This window comes from Varanus komodoensis, unplaced genomic scaffold, assembly GCF_004798865.1.
Source record: "Varanus komodoensis strain SLA01 unplaced genomic scaffold, ASM479886v1 scaffold8, whole genome shotgun sequence".
NCBI classification, from domain to species: Eukaryota; Metazoa; Chordata; class Lepidosauria; order Squamata; family Varanidae; genus Varanus; species Varanus komodoensis.
In genome coordinates this window covers 35,995,538-36,016,204 of record NW_025336481.1, presented here as the reverse complement: position 1 = coordinate 36,016,204, position 20,667 = coordinate 35,995,538, and the positions used below count along the sequence as shown (strand labels likewise).

Genomic DNA, 20,667 nt, shown 5'->3' with positions numbered 1-20,667 from the left:
GGCTGCCCGGAACCCTCCAGACCCTGAGGATTATGGACATGCTACGAGGTGGAGGGGACAGAAAGATCTTTCTCCCACCCTGTAAAGCAAACACCTGATTGATTAAGAGTGTTGCCTCAGTGCGTGAGCAGGGAAGATCGAGGTGCTGCTGGGCCACTCTGAGCACTGGTGAAGTACGAGCCTTCCTCTCCTTGCCCCCAAAACATCCACCCAAAGCCACTTTGGAGGATGTTCTTGTCACCTCTTGACCTTGCAGCTGGAACTGGCATGGATCTTTCCACACTGGCTACAAGGACAGAGGCAGGGTGCACTGATTTTGGAGCAAGTTTCTGAGAGCTAAGCCTCACCCATGCCCATCTAGACTGTGCTTTCAGGCCGTAAGATTACGCCTGAATATCCATTCTGTATTAATTACTGGAATGGTCTGCCACAATCAGTCATTGAATCTACTTGTCTTATTATTCAGTCCACTAGTTTAGTGTTATGGTCAATGGACTAAAATTGAAATGATTACAGTTGCAGTTAGTTGGTTTAATTAAATAACAAATATAGAAACAGTAGAAGTTAAAATCAGCAGCCCATGCAAATCCCTTAAGGATGTTTGCAAGAAACTTACATTAACACTCATTTATCTGCGAGAAAAAGAGACCAAATAGGTGTCTGTTCTTGGTCTCAAGAGAGACCAAGCAAGTAATCAGGAATTACTTGATAGCAATTTCCAGAATAAAAAATTACGGAAGAGAAGGGTACGACCCAATGCACTTCCATGTCATTGTACAGTCTAACCAACAGAACAGGTGGAGTGCATAGATTTTAATATATATAGCCGAGATGGTACCAGTTTTTAAATTAATTGTAGTTTTTATGAATGTTGTGAGCCGCCCTGAGGTTTTGTTGCGATGGGGCAGCACAGAAATGTTTTAAATAAATAAATATCTTCCTACCGAGACTTGGGAAAGCGGGATACTAAGCACAAGTAAAAGCTATATGGTCTAGCAGCGTAAACATTCTTGATGGGCTCAGGCAGTACCATACAGAACACGTGGAGCCCTGAAACAAACAACGCTTGAGTACAGCGTCCCAGCTACTCAGTCCCAATTCCCACTGCTAGTATTCCTTTTTCCTGTCCAACACTCAAGCAGCAGCCTCGCTCGGCGGTTGGATTCCCCCACATTTGTGCCCAATTCCAACTATATGCCAATGTAATGTTGTAAATGCAACGTAAACGCAATGGAATGGCTTATCAGTTAATTGATCCCCCCCCCCCCCAGATGGATTTCTATGGACAGCTCTGTCCAAACGCTCGCGCAAAGTGCCCCGAGGCTCCAAAGCGCGCAATAGTACTCTCGAAGGGAGCCACGCACTCCATGGCGCTTCACAGCCCTGACAAATAGCTCCGCCTTGTCTCCGTCCCTCGACGTCACTTCGTTCTGACGCTAGCGGACGCGCAAGCGCCCTGTAGTCAGTCCTTTCTGCCCGCGAGAGAGGGCGCTGGCACTCGCTGTCCGAGCGGGGCTCTCGTGCGCGCGCGCGCGCCTCTTTCGTTGGGAGAAGGCTGGTGGGGGCGGGGCCTCGCGCGCAAGCACGCGGAGGGAGTAACCGTTGGTCGGCCGGCCGGCCGGCCGGTGGGAGGGAAAAAAAGGCGGTTGCTCGCTGCCGCCGGTCTCGCGCTCACCGCCCGCGCCCCCCCCCCGCCCCCTCGGCCCCTCACGGTTGGCGGCTGCGGGGGCTATGAGAAAGCGGCTTCGAAAGGGGGCGGTGATGGCCGTTGCCGCTGGCGCCGCCGCCACCTGGCGCCTTCCTCCGTTTCCCCTCCTCGGCCCCTGACCACGGGGCTCTCTGCGTCTGCCAGCCCTGAGGAGGGCCTCAGCACCCACCACCCTAGCCGGTGGGAGGTGGAGAGCGAGCGCCGCCGCCGCCGCTTCCTCGCTCGTCCCGCTGCCGTCCTCAATGTCTCCCCCGCCGCGGGGAGACCACCCCATCCGCGCCGCTTCGGCCCACGGCACCCCTTTACGAGTCCGGCCTCGGCCTCCCCTTCCCAGCGGCCGGCGGCAGAACCAGCCACGGCTCCCCGAGTGGCGGCACAGCAGCGACAGCACCGGCCAGGCCGCCCCCACCGCAGGCACAATGAAGGCGGAGGTGGGAGACAACAGCATGATCAACCTGTCGGTCCAGCAGGTGCTGAGTCTGTGGGCGCACGGCACCTCGCTCCGGCACCTCACTGGTAACGGTTGGGGAGGGGGAGGCAGGCGCGGTGCGTGGGGAGGCTTTTGGGGTGGGTAGTCGCGTGATGGTGGCGGTGGGCGTCGAATAGCGTGAGTTTGAGGAGGGGGGTTGCTGCCGATGTAGACGATTTTCGGTTCAGTTTCGAGCTGATCTCTGGTGCAATGGCTGGGCAGCTCTCTGGATGGCCTCTGCCCGTCAGAGTAGACAATACTAGCCTCGTTTGTTCCGTGGTCTGTCCTAGGTCTAGTTAGAAACAAGTGGGAGGCTTATATGAACATTCAAAGGTAAGTGAACATAAATGGAGAGTGAGGTGTTATCGAATTGGAGTGTTGGAGGATTCTAGGATAACAGTGGTGGAGGTGTCAGCAGTCCATCCTCGCTGTTGCATCTGTGGGATGCTCCTTTCTCTGTAGGACCATGTAGCTGATAAGGAGGACTTAACTGTGGGTGCAGGTGTTCATTAATAGGACATCCTTCTAGAGGGGGAGGTGCTTCTTTTTCTCCAGGGGGTGTCTCCTGACCTGTGAACCTGTAGATTAGATCATGGGACCTAACTACGATCTGTAGGATTAGGTATCTGATGAAAATGAATAACTCTCTGATCAACATCGCATCAATTAAGAACTTCACGGTTAACTAAAAAACTGCCTCCCCTGTTAATGAGGCTGCAGACTTTTAAAAAATATATTAATTATTAGTGATGCAAAAAGAGTTGTAAGTACAGCAAATTTAATTGGCATGCCATTAGCAAGGCCATAGTAACATGGCCTTGCTAATGTTACATAGCAGAGGAAATACTCAAGATACTGCCTGTGGTGATGCATGTATGTGTAATACATACACAAGTTTCTTTTATTTAAAACTTGTTTTATTTGGATTAAGAAATATGCTGATTTAATTACTAATTGATTAAACAATGAAGGGGACAATCATATGTTCCATAGACCTCATCTAGGGGGAGGGATTGTTCAAGTTGCCAACTACAACTTCATAGCTAAGATCTTCCTCTCCCATCCCTTTGCAGCCATGTTCAGGAAAGTGACCTCCAGATGAGTTAAAAGGTGTTTTGTGAAGAAGAGAGGAGACTGGAACAGTCAGGTTATGAGATATTATAAAGCCATTCCAGTCTCCTTCCCTCCCTCTCTGATACACTGTTGTTAGCTGCAAAAAATGTTGTGTGCATGTGTGTGAGAGAGCGCATGTGCTGGGGAGGGTTGCTAAAGATCACCTCTTCTTATCTTCCTGCTCTGCACTGGATGCCCATAAGCATCCAAGTTTGGAGTTTTATGGACATCTCCAGGATTGTAGCCTGTTTTGTTTTTAAATTGGGTGGTTGGTCTCTTGCATCATTGTTACAGAGGACAAGGCAAGCTGCCTTTCATGGAATACCCTTGTGGCCCTGGTGTGATATACCAGATTACTATCATGAAGTTTCCCAAAAGGACAAGTTCCTAGGTGGACATGATGTGGCTCTTTGGTGTTCTTGTCCATTATGCTCTGTTGCCTATTGAGTTAAGCTAAAATTTTGAAAATTTATTTGAATTGCGGATGTATTTTATCCTAAAATTCCCATAATTTAGTAAAACTTATTTCAAAAGATAATACGATTTAAAAGCAGGATAAAATAAAAGACAAAATGTCAGGACCTTGTTTACACCCATTCTGATTACAGTGTTTACCTGCCTTTGTTAGAGAGAAACTAAGAATATATTATATATAAAGATAGTTGTATTCAAGCACAGTGAAAACTTTTTATATAAGTAGGTTAATGTTGTGTGGTTAAATTAAAACTACAGTCGAACCTCCACATTTGCAGGGGTTGGAGCACAGGATCCTCGCAAAAGTAGAAATAAACGCAAATATCTCTATGCCCTACCCTCAAATTTTAACTCTTAAGACTGTTGACCATATGTGCACTGGATTGCTTCTCTAGCTCACTCCACCTCTCTCTGTGTTAGCTTACACTTTTGATACTTACACTTACCAGTTAATTGAAAAACATTTTTTAATTTTAAAAATAGCACTCACCTCATGCCTATGTGAGGTTAGGCTAATATCCACTTTTGCTTGTGGAAAATGCAAGATACACCACATACAGAGAGACAAAACACATGAGTGAGGCTGGCTAGTACCAAAACAAAGAGCATGGCATCCCCAAACAGAGTTCATAGTCCACAGTTTTCTTTACATTTTCTAGTCTATGTGCATCCTCTGCAATTTTCTGCAGCGGGCCACAGACTCCCCCTCCCCCCCCGGAGGGAGGGTTTGGAGGGTTATGGGCATTTTGACAGGATTATATCCTAAGAGTTCAGCGCATTTTTTAATCTTTTTATAATTATTCATACTGAGTCTATTATCTTTGTTCTAATTTAAAAAAAAAACTTTCTCAGCAATGTTAACTTTCTTTTTGATTGCTTTTTTCCAGAGATGTGGTATTGGGTTTTCCTATGGGCTCTCTTCTCCTCTCTCTTTGTCCACGGTGCTGCAGGAGTTTTAATGTTTGTAATGCTGCAAAGACATAGGCAAGGGAGAGTAATCTCTGTCATTGTGGTCAGCGTTGGATTTCTGGGTTCTGTAACTGGAGCTATGATAACCAGTAAGTTTTAACATATTTACATACAGTTATGTCTCTTAATGATGACCATCATTAGCTCTTTTGATAATTCTTTTATGCTGTGTCATTGTTGGGAGCTTCAGTTGGTTTGATATTCAATGGCTGAGGGAAAAGACAATACATGCATTCCCCGGGTTACAAACAAGTTCCATTCCTGAGAAAACAAAAATTTGTCTTTAAGTCAAATTTGCATTTAAGTTAGATCATGTATATAGATGGCCCTCCACATTTGCAGGTTTAGGGACGTAGGACCCCCATGAAAGTGAAATAACCACTTGTATCTCTGCCCCACCTCCCACCAGTACATCCTCTTTGCAGCAAAGAAATGCCAGGGAGATTTCCCTCTCCAGATTGGTGGGGCAGGAAGGCATGCAGTGGAGGCCTTCACTTTCTCCCTGTTTGTATCCTCTCTTTCTATGGTGATGACAGTTTTCCACAGTATTTTTTTTAAATTAATGGGTTTATTGCAGTTTGTTTGTTATCATGGGTTGTTTATAAGTTGGATGTTCATAACTCGGGGACTGCCTATATAAGATTGACAATGCTGAGTTTCCTTATGTCTTCTCAACTGGAAGAAGAAGAAGAAGAGATTTTAGTACTTAATAGAGTTAATTATTTTATGTCTGCACTATTTAGAGGGCTTACATCCCAGTAACTGTCTCTAGAGCACTGTCACAGAAATAAACACTCATTCTGCTTACTACTTAGCTGTGTAGCCTATTTTTCAGTCATTTCTTTGGAGAAGGTTCTTACAGGACCCACTGTACAAACAGTCAAGCTTTCTAATTAGAAATGAGTAGAATGATTGAATATTGTTGTACTTTTCTGTGTTACTGCTAGCTAGAGTTGTTGCTGAATTGAGGTGAACGAAATACAAGGTAAATCTCAACTTGAAAAAGAAGGAATTTGTGTAATGAGAGGACTCCACGTCTCCACTGTATCTGCTGAAAATATCAACAGCTGTTGATGTTGCTGTATCAGTCCTTTCCTGCCATTGCAGTATTTATTACTATAATTCCAGAAATAGTGTTGCATTAGCAGAAACTAGGTTCCAAAGTATGAACAAGAGGTGTATCCAACTGAAGTTATGTTTGTGCAATCATAGTTGTACAACCACAATGCATAAGTGCTTGTGCAACAGGAAAAAAAAGTGTTTCACTAGCAGTTTCTCAGTTTGTAGAATAGCACCGCCTCTTGCATAGGACAGATTGTGCACCTCTGGTAATGGGTTAGGAATAGGGTAGGCAATAGGTTTTATACTTGTGCAGTATGGTAAGAACCAGCACCTCTTTCTTAGATTTTACAGTGGCAACATAACCTTCCATCTTGGTTTTGCTGTTAGGGTTAGATATCGTTGCACGGTTTGGTATCCTATACCATTATTTGATTCTACTGTAGCTTAAGTCAGATCAAAGAAAGTTGACACTTCTACAGATTACAGTAGGTTTTTGGATTAGAACACAAATCAAAATGTGAGTAACTACTTTAAAATGGAGATGAGTAAACTCAAAGTGTGTTAAAACCAACCAATAGTATGGAGTTAAATAAAGGCCCAATCATTTGTATGTTTTATGGACATTTCTCATTTGTATTTAGGATAAAACAGTTTTAAAATAAATTATTGTCAGTAGATGATCTTGTTCAAAAATGATTTTTCCTTTGGATTTTCTTTCTAAGAGCAAGTAATCTGCTGCAGGTAGATGTTCCTTAGGATTTTGTTATTCTGTAATGTTTGTTGGCAGAGAGCTTTCGAAACTAACAGTGCTTACTCTTTCAATAATTTGAGTAGCTTCTGAAAAAATAATATAGTATGTTTCTTTCCTAAATAGATGGAATATTTTGCTTGTGATGACAAACCAAGGACAACTCAGTATATTCAACATGCTAAATAATACTTGTGTGTGTATATGTAATATGTGCTATATTCCTCAACATGCATGCAAGCATGTAAATAAATGTTTTTTGTTTTCTTATAGTAATGCACTCGATGAAATCATGCCATATAAGGCTACTTTTTATTGCTGTACCTTTGTTAAGCATGAACACCTTGTTCATAAAATCCAGAATCGTATGTGGTATGCTGAAAGAGCATGTGGAAACCTTTATTAACCTCTCTTATATTCAAAGGAAGGTCTGTCTCAAAGACTGTTTATACAGATATGGTTGTATTGAATTCATTGATTCTACAGCACTTTGTCATTGAAATGCCTCCAAATATTCAACTTTATGAACCTTTTAAAAACTTCATATTTGGAGAAGTTTTGTTTGACTTCAGGCTCATCTTTACATTGTGAAATATCATGCAATAAATCACTATGTCTGTAGTGGTAGAGGAATATAAAAGAATGGAATTATGCTTCTTTGAAAAGCACAGTTATTGAGTTGACACAGAAAGTTCTGCAAGCTGGCTCCTTTTCCTGCAGATCTGGGCAAGCCTAACATAGGACCTTGTTGTATCACTGAATCCTTTCAAATGATAACCAATGTGGTTTAGGAAGAAACTACATTGTAGTGGCCCCAACATCATGAAAACGCACAAATAGCTTCCTGTGCACTTGTGCCATTTTATGGTATCATCAGTACAGTGTGTATGCTTCTATTAACTTTTTAGATGTAATTGCCTGTTTAATGTTACTATTATTTATTACACTTTTATTTTGCAAAATATTTTAGCTAGCATATGAAAGGCATTTACAAAAATACAAATTAATTTATTTGGTGGGCACATTTTCTTCATCTTTTTCAGATACTTTTCTGTGGTCTTGGGCTGATCATCCTTTGAGAGGCTCACATGGGCATGTAGAGAGCATTTCCTGATTTAAATTTGGATATACCACTAGTATGCAGTTATTGAATAATGGTTTGCACCTTTATAGTCTTCTACCCATTGGCCATGATTGGTCATATCATGGCTTCATAAGCTGAGAACAAGCCTTGTGCCTGTTCATGTAGTCACTCCCCACTGCCATTGGCAGTGTAGCTGAGTGCAATGCTGACATCTCCATTTAAACCACAACCTTCCATTTTGTCTGAATCAGGGAACTGTGGTTACTAACTTTAGAACAAGCCAGAAAGTTAAGACATTGTTTGAAGTTGGCTTAAGATTGTTCCAAAGCTGGTAGCTGTAGTTTTCCAGCTCAGATGAAATGGGAAGCTATGGGTAAGTGACGATTTCTCCACTGCATTCAACTGTGTTAGAAAGAGAAAGAGGATTGTGTGTGTGGGCCAGGTCAAAAGTCTTGTTTGTGATAGAGCATATCTAGCAGCTTGGAAGTATATGGCTGTAGTATCCTAGCGGATGTTGTGTGATAAAGTTTATTGCCTTGCCCAGTTCTGCTAGGTAGAGTAACTTGAGAAGAATTAAATATTACAAAGAAGTAGATGATGGAGGAAATAATCAAGTTTCATGGGAGTTTAGATTAGACCACGATTAGATTGTGAACATGCAGTTGAATTAACAATAGTATGTTTAACATATCAGTAAATTTCTTGCCATCAGATAGACAGTTGTCAATGCAGAACTGAGTTCTTTTTTACCAAAGTTCATGAAGAACAAAATTAATACATTGTCAAGCAACCTACATGCTCTACTGTGTGTCATACTGCTTCTGTATAAATCCATATAAAACTTTATTTAACTTAAGCCCTGTTAACCTGAATGGGGGAGTTAAACATCTGCTTATATTTCTTCCATTCAAATAAATGGAACTTAAGCATTTCAGCTAGACCAGGGGTCGGCAACCTTTAACATTCAAAGAGCCATTTGGACCTGTTTCCCACAGAAAAGAAAACACCGGGAGCTGCAAAACTCTTTTGACCTCTAAAATGAAAATAACACTGCATATGTCGTTTTTTACCTTTATGCTATGTATAAAAAAACTATAGTGTGTTGCATTTATGAAACAGATTGGCGGCTGTGCCTGCACGTGTAGCAGATCGGGGGCTGTGAGCGACAGAGCCACAGCAGAGGGATTCAAGAGCCACGTGTGGCTCCGGAGCCACGGGTTGCTGACCCCTGAGCTAGACCATGCCCCCAATTTATGGAGGTCACATAGAATCAGCAAATGATCTATATTTTGGCAAAGTGCATCTGCAAAACTGTACTTCATGCTTAATGAGATACAGGTGTAAAACTTACTGTGTGGCATTCAGTGTAGAGTAGAAACTGTAATGACTTCTGAATAAAAATATTTTGATCTGTCTTGTGGTAATGCAATTTTCCCTTTGTACCTTTTAGGTGCAGCAGTAGCTGGAATTTACAGAGTAGCTGGGAAAAGCATGGCTCCTTTGGAAGCACTGGTGTTTGGAGTTGGGCAGACTGTACTGACACTAATTATTTCATTTTCAAGGATTCTTGCAACACTTTGAATATTCTGTGAAAACTTTGTTTATAAATGGAAACAGTCTGCAGTGAAGCTTTCCAGAAGTGGCTTCAGCAGCTGATGAATTTGAATTGTGAGGGAAATTTGTGGCATGTGGTCTGCAAAGCTAGAGGTCCCACCCATTCAGAAAGTACTTCCCTCTAGAGTCCAAAAATGACACACTACTGCACTGCACCTAACGTGCCTCTGTCACAGGCAAGGTGTGATCAGTTGTAGGAGAATTGCAAGATAAAGCACCTTGTGAAGCTGCTAATCAGTCAAAGGGTTGATGATGTGATCATTGTTTATAACAAGATTGAAGAAAATACAGGGGCATTTCTGAAGAATGGATTAATGTGCCAAATGTGAAGTTTTTTAAATTGATAGTGTGACCATTTAAATGTGTAGTAGTTGAGTGCTGCATCATTTGAAATTCAGGTATACCAACAAGGCACTTGTTTATTATAATAACAACTGAATTCCTCTCAATGTAGAATGTTACAGGGGTGGGGCTAGGGAGGTATTTGAGTATTGAATTTATATGTGAGCATTGCTGGGGTTCAGTAGCTGAAGCAGAACTGGGAAGTACATGATTGTGATTGATCCTACATAGGAGCTCTTTATGAGGAATTAAGATGTACCACATTCACTAAAATTAGGTCTTCAGTAATTTTATTTCTGTGCTTTTGATACTTCATCAGTTTATTATATGTCCCAAAGTAATGCCACAGATTAAAGTTATATGGGTCTGATGACTAAAAACACCTTACAGCATAAAACTTAAATTATTCTAAAATCTGTAATTATAAATGGTCAAATGTGTACCATATTTTTAAATATAACTGATGACTTTCTATAAGAAAACTAGTTGTATTGATCTTCACTGTTACAATTAAACATCAACTAATTTCATTTTAAGACCAGTAGAAGCCATGTCCTGAAAACAACAGTTTAACACATGGCCTATTTAAACTCTAAAAAAAGACACTTAGAAAACTAAAAAGGAGACAGTTTTTGTGTATGATTCGGGAAAAAAAGATACTCTGATAAACAGAGTATTGAAAAGGGGATGATTTAAAATCTTTGCAATTGCCAACAATTAGTTAATTAGAGGGTAATTATATGTGACTCTCATATGCTTAGCTTTCAGTAGACAAGTTATGTGTGTGATGTTTAAATGAGAGCAGTGGTGGTGTGTAATGTCTTTACTGTAAAATATTAAGAAATTACATAATGGCGAGAAATGACAAGAGACTATAAATGTAAGTATGGTGAAAGAGTAGATAAATCATACCTTTGGGCTGATTCAGCACCTATCATTTTAATGGGGGCACATATGTAATCAAGCCCACTATTGCCTGTATTAGCATCTCTAGGAAGGCTGCAGGTTCTGTACTTCTGGAGGCCAGTACAGATGGTGCCAGCTTCAACATTTTCCAGAGTTCCTAGGGGCTGTCACTGTCCAACCACTGTACCCACTTCAATAGCACCTTATTCATACTGGCATTAGTTGCTCTTTCCTGATTAGAATGGCAGTCTCTGCTAGAAATGTGGAATATACTAGGCATAATCAGAAAATGAAAGACTCTAACTGACACTGCATTTACTGTTTCTCCAGTTCCACTTTTCTGTCTGCTAATACAGGTGAGGTAGGGCTTGATTTCATGTCTCCCTTGCTAAGAAGGTAACATGATTTAGTCCTTAATATTCTATATGAAATAGGGAGTCTTTCTATATATGCATCTGAAAGGAAGGTAGAATCATGGCTGTCATGGTAGCCAAAGTTAATGCCTACAGAAATCATACCTGCAGCAATAATACTTTGAGAGCACAGTGCTTTGTTCTAAATATTGTGGTAAAAATCACAATTTGTATTTGTATCAGATAACTTATGCTAGAGGTTACTTTGCCTACTTTGGTCTAGAGATGCCATTTTAAAAGACTCGTTTTTATTCTTCACCCATATATTTGTAGTGATAGGCTGCTATCCTGCAAGGACTGTATGTATAACTGGAGCTTCATGGTTGCATAACTGCAGGGCTTTGTCTGCCATAGTAGCCACAAATGGAAACTTTGTGTTCACTCAAGGTTCTGAATAAAGGCAGTACAGGAATGGTAATAGCATTAATACTAGATATTTAAAGAAACATCAACATATTTCATTGTTTTTGTTCCAGGTAATTTTTACTTAAATACCAAGCTACATTTGAAATATACAGTAGAATAAAATGCTTGAGTATATGTTAGTGCCTTGAGTATATGTTAGAAATAATTTTCTAGTTCACCATCCACTTTACTGCTGTTCTGTCTCTGCCATTAGATTAATTGTTTAATAATGTAGTTTCATGTGGCACTGGTAACATGAAAAATAGGGAAAAAATGGAAATACTACTCTAACTCATGACAATGCAGAAAGTTTTTTTATTCTTAGTTGGCGCAGTATTAAACATATATCTTCAGGGCTTTTTAGATAGAAAACTGTCTTGGTTTCCATATTTCATAAAGCATCAAAACATGCAGTATGTGATGCTGTTGTGAATGTTAAATGTGAAGTGGTTTCGTGTCTGGTGTTATATGTAGTAATTTAATGATGATACAAAACAAAGCACTTCTCAGGCCCCAGTACTGAAGACAGTTATGAAAACTGTAAATGTAAATTTCTAAGTTCATTGACTTTAGGGCTATATGCAGAAATGTATTTTCATGCTTGGGACTCATGCTTCCTATGTTTTGTGGCTGCCTCATCCTGTTAAAACTCCAGTAGTTTTCACTTGAAACAAATACCATCAGTATTAAAGCTAGGCTGGAAAAATGAATATATTAGATCAGCCTTCATCAGACCCCAGCCTGGTGCCATCCAGGTGTGTTGGATTCCAACTTGCAGCATGTCCCAGCCAGTCATTTCTGTACAGAGTTGTGGTGGAATATAGCTGGTGGCATCAGGCTGGGGAAGGCTAAGTTAGATATACACTATTGCAACACGTTCTGTTGGCATCAACAATATAATTGATTTTGAGCATGACCATGTAAAAAATGATCTGCTCTGGATAACTAAGCAGAACCGTTTTACAACTAGAAGTAATTCTTGATCATGCCTTGTAACACTTATCCTGTGAGATGTTTTTAGGATAAATCAATGTATATCATTAACTCTTTTTCTATAAAAGGTGGTGAAGAAAATTTTCTGTTACACACACCGTACAGTAATGGGTGTTAAAACATAAGTCTGAACAAAAAGTTCCAGTAGTGAAAAAAAATCTGGCTTTATGCTTTTGAGCAGGACACATCAAACTTCTGTTTTGAAGTGACTTCAGAGTTAATTGTTCATTGCATTTTGAAACTGATTTCTAGAATGAAATAGGAATGAAATAACCAAGGAAAAGTTTTTGATAGCAATATTATTGTATATCCAATTGAATAGAATGTGTAAGAAAGGAGTAATGTTCGTAATGCAGGGTTTCATCTTCTAAAAAGGATGAGTTTCTCTGTAATAATTTTACGTGTTGCAAGGTTACAGTAGTGTGCTTTACTTTAGGTTGAAATGTCCTATGTATGAAAGGTATAAAAGTACCTTCAGCTGCTAAAAGAATTGAAGGGGATATCTACACTGATCTTTAACAATTCATCTGAGAAAATAGTTGAACATGATACTTGAGAAACATTCTTAAAAGAATCCAGTATAAAGTTTATGCAATACCAGTATTTGACAATTAACTGAATTATTAACAACTGTCCGAGGACAGTTGAAAATTTCACGATTCAAGATAAACTCTTCCAGATTTTCAATTTGTTTGTTTTTTAAATAGTTTGTTTCATGAAGTGTTCTCTAACCTAGCAATGACATTCTAGGCATCCTTTAGTTATTCAGAGCCACAGGTAACATTTAGGATGCAGTCCTATATATGTTCAGGCAGGGAAAAAGGTCCAGCTGGGCCATGCTAGGAGTTGTTGGACTTTTTTCTGTCTTAACATATACAAGGTTGCACCTTAAATTGGTTTAATTTATGAACACATGGACCAAAGAGGTGGTTTAGTATTTGTTGTATTTATCTGTAATATAACATTTTAAATATATTTTCTTGATTAAAAAGTATCTGAGGAAAGCAGTAGTGTTTCCTCTTAAGTTTTGCACTTTGCTATATTTTGTTTCAGTATGATAAATTTATTTCTACTTGAAGCTTGCATATTTTTGTTGTAGTATAACAAAGCAATCAGCTTTTGGTATGATTAAACTGATTTTTAAAATTAATTATGTTTGAAGTTTATTATCCATTTGTATGGATAACTATATTTACATATTCTCTTTCTCCCAAACATATTTAATTGTATTATTTTAAGGCATACTTTTTCATATGTCAACCACATCTTTACATAATCACACACAATAGTAAGGAAGAAACCTGGGTCCTATCCAACAAGCTTTTTTGCATATGTACATATGATGATTTATTTTTTTTACTTTAAAAAAATGCTCCTCCAAGCTGCATGCTTTACTTTTGGGGTTGGGGGACAAGGAATTGAAAAGCTTCATTACAATATGATTTGTTCCTTTTGAGCTTGACCAGCTTGCAGCTTCAAATGCTTTGGTTCTTTGGTAGTTGCATTCTGGGTCAAACATGAGGAGATTGCTTCTGAAGAAGCCAATCAGAATGCAAGATTTTCTAAGCTATCTTTGCCATACAAAGCAGTGGTCTTCAGATGTATCTGCAAGTACAGCCTGAGAAAATGAATGATGGGCACAATTATGAAAATTACCTTTTTGTATGTCCTGGGAGAATTGTCCCTCTTCCATTCAGTTAATGGAGCTGAACAAGTGAAGGGTTGACAAAATTGTGGAAAGGCACTAATTTGTCCATTAATACAATGCCTGGGGGATAAGAATATGGGACTCATAGAAAAGCTCCCAAACCTATTTCTACTTGAAAATGCAGGCTTTCCTTCTCTTGTACAGTTCTTAGTACATCCACCTGCTAGTCTTGTAGTCGGTGAAGCAGTGCTCTCATAGATCAATTCTCTGGACCCAGTTGAGATAGCCTATGGGTTGTAATAACCTTGTGTGCAGCCTGCTTTAAATTCCTCCCCATGGCGTATTGCAACAAGCTGTATGCAGTTGCTCAACACAGAGGTCTGACAATTTTCTGTACAGAAGTGCAGCCACTTTGAAAAGTCTGTGAGGGAAAATACCAGAAACTATTGAGTTAGTGATTCCATCATGGAGGATTCAGTGAATGAACAAAGTATTACAATGTACACAGACTTTTTAAAATTCAGCAGCTTGAAAGCTTTCAGTGCCAGTGGTCTATATTAATTTTATTTCTCATCAGCTCTGAAGTAACAAAAATAGAACAATTAGCACTGTAGTATTATTTAATACATTGTTATACTGCCCCATAGTCCGTCTGGGCACTCTGGGTGGTTTACAATTTAAAAACAATACAATAAAGTTAAAAACACCAGTATAGCAAAAGTCGACAACCTACAGCAGTTTAATAGAATTAAACACATCATAGCAGCAGATGCAATAAAGGAATTAAAACAGATCCTACCTATTAAAATACTTGGAAAATAAAAGGGTCTTCACCTGGCACTAAAGAATGGCACAAGGTGCACCTTCTTGGGGAGCAAGTTTCAAAGACAGGTCACAACTGCTGAGAAGACCCTTCTCCTAGATATCACCCCCCCCCTTTACTTCCTTTGGGCATGGTTCCTTAAGAAGAACATCTGTGGAAGATCTTAGAAGATCTTAGAACGTATAGAGTAAGGTGTTCCATCAGGTATCCTCACCCCGAATTGTTTAGGACTTTAAATGTTAATACCAGCAGTTTAAATTGGGCCCAGAATTCAACTGGCAGCCAATGCAGCTGAAAGCGGACTGGCATGATATGGTCTTGTGGGCTTCTTTACTTGCTCTCTCCCAGCAGCATTAAACCTGCTCCTTTGTGGCTTTTTTTGAACAGGTGACAGAAGTAAATCTTTGGTTAAAAATTATTTCTTCCAATGGTATTCTATGGGTGGAAGACCACTGGCAGAAGCTTTTCATCTCCCTCCTGCATGCCTCCCCCCCCATTTTATCTGGGGGATGGGATTGCAGGACTGTCCAGAGCAGATTGGGAGGGGGTTATGGGGCAAGGAGAAACTGAGCAAATTCCATTGCATAAGTAGAAGATGCACCTAGAGGTTGGCTTTGTCCCAAATTATTGAATTATGTAATTTCCTGAACTATGCTGATTCCTGTTCTTTGACTGGCAAAAATACATTTCATTCCCTACATTCTGACTTAAAAAGTGTTAAAGTGCATTTAATTGGGGCACACACTGTAAGTGCACTTACTGGAGACTTGAGTCCCATTCAAATTATAATGGAATTTTCACATAATCAGTCCAAGATCTTGAGTGCATTCTGAAGTATACACCTGTAAAGATCGATCCCATTCAGAAGGAGTGTGTGTGTGGTTTGTGTTTGATGTCTTTTTAGGGTATGGGAGCATTGTGTTTGTTGGAGACCTAGTGCCTGTGAAATAATTGCAAGGTTTACCCTATGTTTTAGACCTGGATTTTGCACACTACTAATTCTTATATAAACATTCTTACACAAAAATGTTAAAATCTGAACTTGATGATGATGGTTTTGATGATTATAATTCATTACATGTCTATACCATCTATAGCTGAAGCTCTCTGGGCAGTTCACAACATTAAGTCACCCATCCAGATTTCACCCAGGCCCAATCATCTGGGTTCTGACGACCATTACACATTTGTTTTTATATCCAATATTCAAAATTCTTCAGATATAAGGACTGGATGTTTCTCTCCTTATGAAAGTTGGGTTATTGTCAGGGCTGTCTAGGTAACTGTCCTACAAGTGCATTATTGCTGTGTGGAAATCCTTGTATAGAGTGCTACATGTAATGAGTGCATGTTTGCCACATGTATATCTCACAGCGTTTTTGTATTTATCACTTACACCATGCACACTATTGTAAAGTAAATGAGATTCCTGGGAGAAATCATTTATAAAGCAGCCATCTTTAGCCATCTCCAGTCACTCTACTTGTGCTTTTTAATTTCATGTTTCCAGCAGCTAAAATGATGTATGGCAACAAGCCTATTTTTATATCACTGTTTCTCTTAATCCACAAAGTGAGTAAATGATAAAGAGAGGCCTATGACTTCTAGCCATTTTTGTTTTAAATAAGTGGTTAGTAATCGTCAATTGAAAGATGTTACCCTTGTGTTTATTTAGAAAGCATTTCTGCTTGGGGAAATGTTATTTGGCATTTGCAAAATGCAACAAAATAGTGGATTTGAACCAAGGCAAGAATTGATTTTTCCATGTAAAATGAATGGTTGTGCCAATGTGCAAACGAATTCGTATGAAGTCCAACCTGTATGTACAAAAGTGAATGCATTGTGTGTTCTTCTGCTGGCCTGTCCCAATTAAGAATCTTATTCTCAGGCCCAAAAAATGAGAACTCTTTGAGGTGGGAAAGTAATTACAGTGTACATAGTCATAGCTTATAGAATAATGCATTGTGCAAAGATAATGTTTTCATTATCTTCTAAAGCCTACCTACTGATGTGCTGGTGTATATTGCATGTTTTATAAAAAGTATAGATCTCAAGAAAGTGGGACAAAATGTTTTTTGTGTATAAAATGGTGTAAATATATATACAATTTTAATTTTATAAATCCTTTTTATTTTCTCAAAATATGTATAAATCGATGTAAATAACTTCTTGAACAATAAATGTTTTCCATTGAAACATTTGTTTCATTAATTTAGAAGAGCAGCATTGCTGTTTTCCATGATAATGTGTCCTAGGATGCAGTCATAGGCACACTCACCTGGAACTGACACAGGAAATAAGTTGTGAAGCTGTTTTTCTTTGCAGTTTCTGTTCCTGTCCAGAACCTTTACTGGAATTTTCTTGAGCTGAGATGTTTATGTGGCAAGGCCAGATTTGATCCCTTTGGTGCATGTGTAAAGGTTTTGCCACTTTTCCTTCATTTTCTCCTTGACTACCACACTCTGGAGGATTTTCCTCAAATCACTGACATTTCTGATGGCTGAGCTGAGCATTGTGTACTGTTGTCCTTTATCCTTTTCTTCTATCTAGTTTTTTGTCTGTGGCATTATTTTTTCTTTGTTTAACATTTTATGCCTTTGTTTTTTGTGAGTGTTTTGCGATTTTATGCTTTTCTTGCATCTGTGCTCCTTCAGGTCCTATTAAGTAAATGTGCCTCCTCATTTGATTTTTCAAGAGCTGTTCTTCAAGACTTTAGGTCAGATTGCAACCTGTGAATAGCTCATGATGCTTTTACTAAGCACTAGGCTCTTGATGTTCACAGATGGAAATGCTTGGTTAGGTGTGTTGCCCAGTTGCCATAAAGAAGATGCACAAGTCCTAGGCAGGAACACCATACAATAGGTAGGCTTCCTGTCTAAATGCCTCAGCTCTAGAAAGTTCTAGGAACAGATCTTTGCAGGCACAGAACCTACATGACAGCTTGAAGAACTATAGTCACAGATGGGCAAACTGTCCCTGAAACTCTCTATGATGTTATATACAATAGCACAAGTTGAATGTGTTCAGATTTGATTTCAACACTCAACTGCCTTTCCAAAGACCTGGTGTTCAAGGTAGCAAATATTAAAGCATCTTTAAATATTGTACCACTGAAGAACAACAAGAATAGCCAAGAGAAATTTACATGCAAAAGATACAGTAGACTAAGAAGAGCCTTGGCCTGCTACCTAAATACTAGCTGGTTATCGCTGGGGAAAGAATTTCATAACATAAGATACTAACCTGCATCTTTATCAGCCTGCTATCTTAGCAGGAATGCATGTATTCTGCAGGAGACTGCTCCATGGGTCTGGTGCTTTGGAGTCAAGGTCACCCTTTCAGCTAAGTGATAATGGTCTCAAGCACAAGATTGTTCACACGGGTCTCCCTTTCACACTTTATGCTGTTTCCTACATCTAATCCTGGCTGTTTATCTATTCAGCAAAGAGCTTTCCTTAGTGTGAGCAGGACCTGGATGTGACTGTTCACCATCCCAACAACTGGTATCCCAAAGTAGAGGATCAGGAAAGGAATGAACATGTCAGCTGAGCAATTTAGCAGGAAAAATCCGCACAATTGCAGCCTCCAAGTCCGAGTGAAGAATGAGTCTTTGTGCTGGTTTTAACTTGATAACCTAAATAGGTTATATTGCTCACTGAAATCATGTGGTATCCTAATCTGGCCTCTGTGTAACTTCTGTTGTAGTTACTGGGGTGAACTTACGAATGAAGGTGTACAGGTTTCTAATAAATGTGAGCAGGATTTGAAAGATGTGTGATCAGTTGATCCTGGAAGAAACTTTAGTGGCAGAACTATACTATTTATGTGCAGAAACCAACAAAAATAAGACATACTATGCTACCCGATCCAAAACAGATATAAAACCTTGTGTGTAAACGTAATCTAATGGGCATTTTAGAGTTTTATGTATTAAAACAATTTTTGACCTGCTCTTTATCCCATGATATCAAGATGCATTAAAAAACACATAACGCAATGTATAACAAAATTGAAGTATCACAATTAGAAAATAAAGACAGAAGCTCATCCAAATTGGTATCAACACTTCAAACACCTGATTTAATAAGAAAGTTCTACCCTGGCACTAAGAAAATGACACCTGTGCCCTTTGAAGTTTGATGGAGTGCCACCACAGAGAAGATCCTTGTTCTTATACAGTGATTGGGTTTGCACAGTATGACAAGACATGGTGTCCTTTTAACATTGTTGATTTATTGTGTGGTTGGAGCCCATCATAGTATTTCAATGTGGTATGTTTGTTTTTTAGAAACTACAAACAAACAACTGACTGTTCTATAATTTCTCCGTACCAAGATGGACCTTGTATCATCTGAACCCAGAATGCACAACCCATCATGGTACAAAGACCAGAAGCAGAGAACCGCTTGGCAACAGTGGCCACTGCTGCTCATGCCAAGCAGTTAACCAGACAGTGCTACTGGCAGCTGCTGTTTTGTATGGCTGTCGGAGGCATCCTTGCCCCCACTCACCTCCTGCCCTAAATATCTTTGGCCAGGAGCAGGGGATCAGCTGGACAATGCTGTAGAAAGGAGCAGCACTGTTCGCCTTCCCATATGCGTACCTGAGAGAAGCCCCACCTGCATGAATGGCAGGGGAGAATCAGCAGAAACTATTTGACCGCTGGGATGAGTTGGATGCAGCTTGTGATTGCAGCTGTCAGAGAGAGAAGCCTCATTCCTCCTGTGGTGTCGCCTGAGATACCACCTGGAAGACTGTGAGGGAAAGGGAGGGTGGGAGGAGACTTAGCACTGTAAGTCTGACTGTCTGACTAGTAGGTTGTAGAAAAACAATGCAAACCACAGCAACCATGTGGGGTTGCTTGTCAGGATGTGTGAAACCCATCCAAGAATTCTCCTGACGAAGGAACTTGGAGATGAGCCTCTTCCAGATTTCTTAAGACACGGCCAGTGGGCAGGTTAGTATAGGCTAAGATGCTCTTCTGTTATTTGTTCTTAACCTGTTCAGGGCTGTAAAGAAAAGTCATGCCACCTTGAATTGGGCTCAGAAGTGAGTAGGCAGCCAATGTAATTCCATAGCATGCTCTCATTTCTCTGTATTGGTTAAATTTTTGAGAGCTGCATTGGGTAGTATTAGACATTTTGGGGTCATTTTTAAGGGCAGCTCTCTGGAAAACATACTACACTCATCCAGTTAGAGGTTCTGAGAGCATGGGCCACTGTTGCCAGACTCTCCCTGTTCTGGAACAGTTGTAGTTGGCCAGTCAGCCAAAGCTGGTTGAAATGGTCTATGCCACCAAAGCCAGCTTAGTTTCAAACTCAAAGTCCTGGATTCAGGATTCTCCCCAAGGTATAAGCCTGTTCTTTTACAAGGGACACAACCCTATCCAAAATAAGAGCTATACATAATTCCCAGACCTGAGAACAAGGTAGTGGCAGCATCTCCACCAGCTTAAGCTTATTGGCCCTCATCCATCTCATTACCGATTCCAGGCACCAATCCAGTGCCTGGATAGCCCCATCTGCTTAAAATGAGGTAGAGAAAGAGAGGTTCCTTTGAAGAACTGAAAGCTTGGAGCAATGTTTAGCGGCAGTGAGCCAATTCGTGCAATATGTAGGGCAGGAGGTTTGTCACTAGATGGTGCACTTGGCCTAGGGATTCCACGCCAATAGCCACTGGCCTCTTCAGCGATCACATACGTAGCTCTGCTTCTGTGCTGGTTTCAGCCTGGCCTGCAGCAACAGGGTTACCCTGAAGCAGCCACAGTTCAGTTCCTCTGTATTCCTCTGCCTTTATGTGTTGGTGATGCATGCAGTCAATGCCCCAAAGAAGCACTTGTGATTTTTGAGGAGGCAGGACTAATTCTAAAATGTAGGACAGGGCTGGCTAACTTGTT

General features: G+C 40.2%; 1 protein-coding gene across 1 annotated transcript; it reads left to right on the top strand.

Annotated features, from left to right (window-relative positions):
- Positions 1-1,868: 1,868 nt before the first annotated feature.
- On the top strand, positions 1,869-13,450 carry TMEM170B (transmembrane protein 170B). Its single transcript, XM_044455604.1, has 3 exons — positions 1,869-2,224; positions 4,652-4,822; positions 9,078-13,450. Exons 1-3 carry the CDS (start codon positions 1,951-1,953, stop codon positions 9,206-9,208), a joined length of 576 nt encoding a protein of 191 aa, XP_044311539.1. The 5' UTR covers positions 1,869-1,950; the 3' UTR covers positions 9,209-13,450.
- Positions 13,451-20,667: the final 7,217 nt, after the last annotated feature.

Coding starts and splice junctions, on each gene's coding strand:
- TMEM170B (XM_044455604.1), top strand. CDS start 1,951: ATGTCTCCCCCGCCGCGGGGAGACCACCCCATCCGCGCCGCTTCGGCC. Junction 2,225..4,651: donor CTCGCTCCGGCACCTCACTG/GTAACGGTTGGG, acceptor GCTTTTTTCCAG/AGATGTGGTATTGGGTTTTC. Junction 4,823..9,077: donor AACTGGAGCTATGATAACCA/GTAAGTTTTAAC, acceptor TGTACCTTTTAG/GTGCAGCAGTAGCTGGAATT.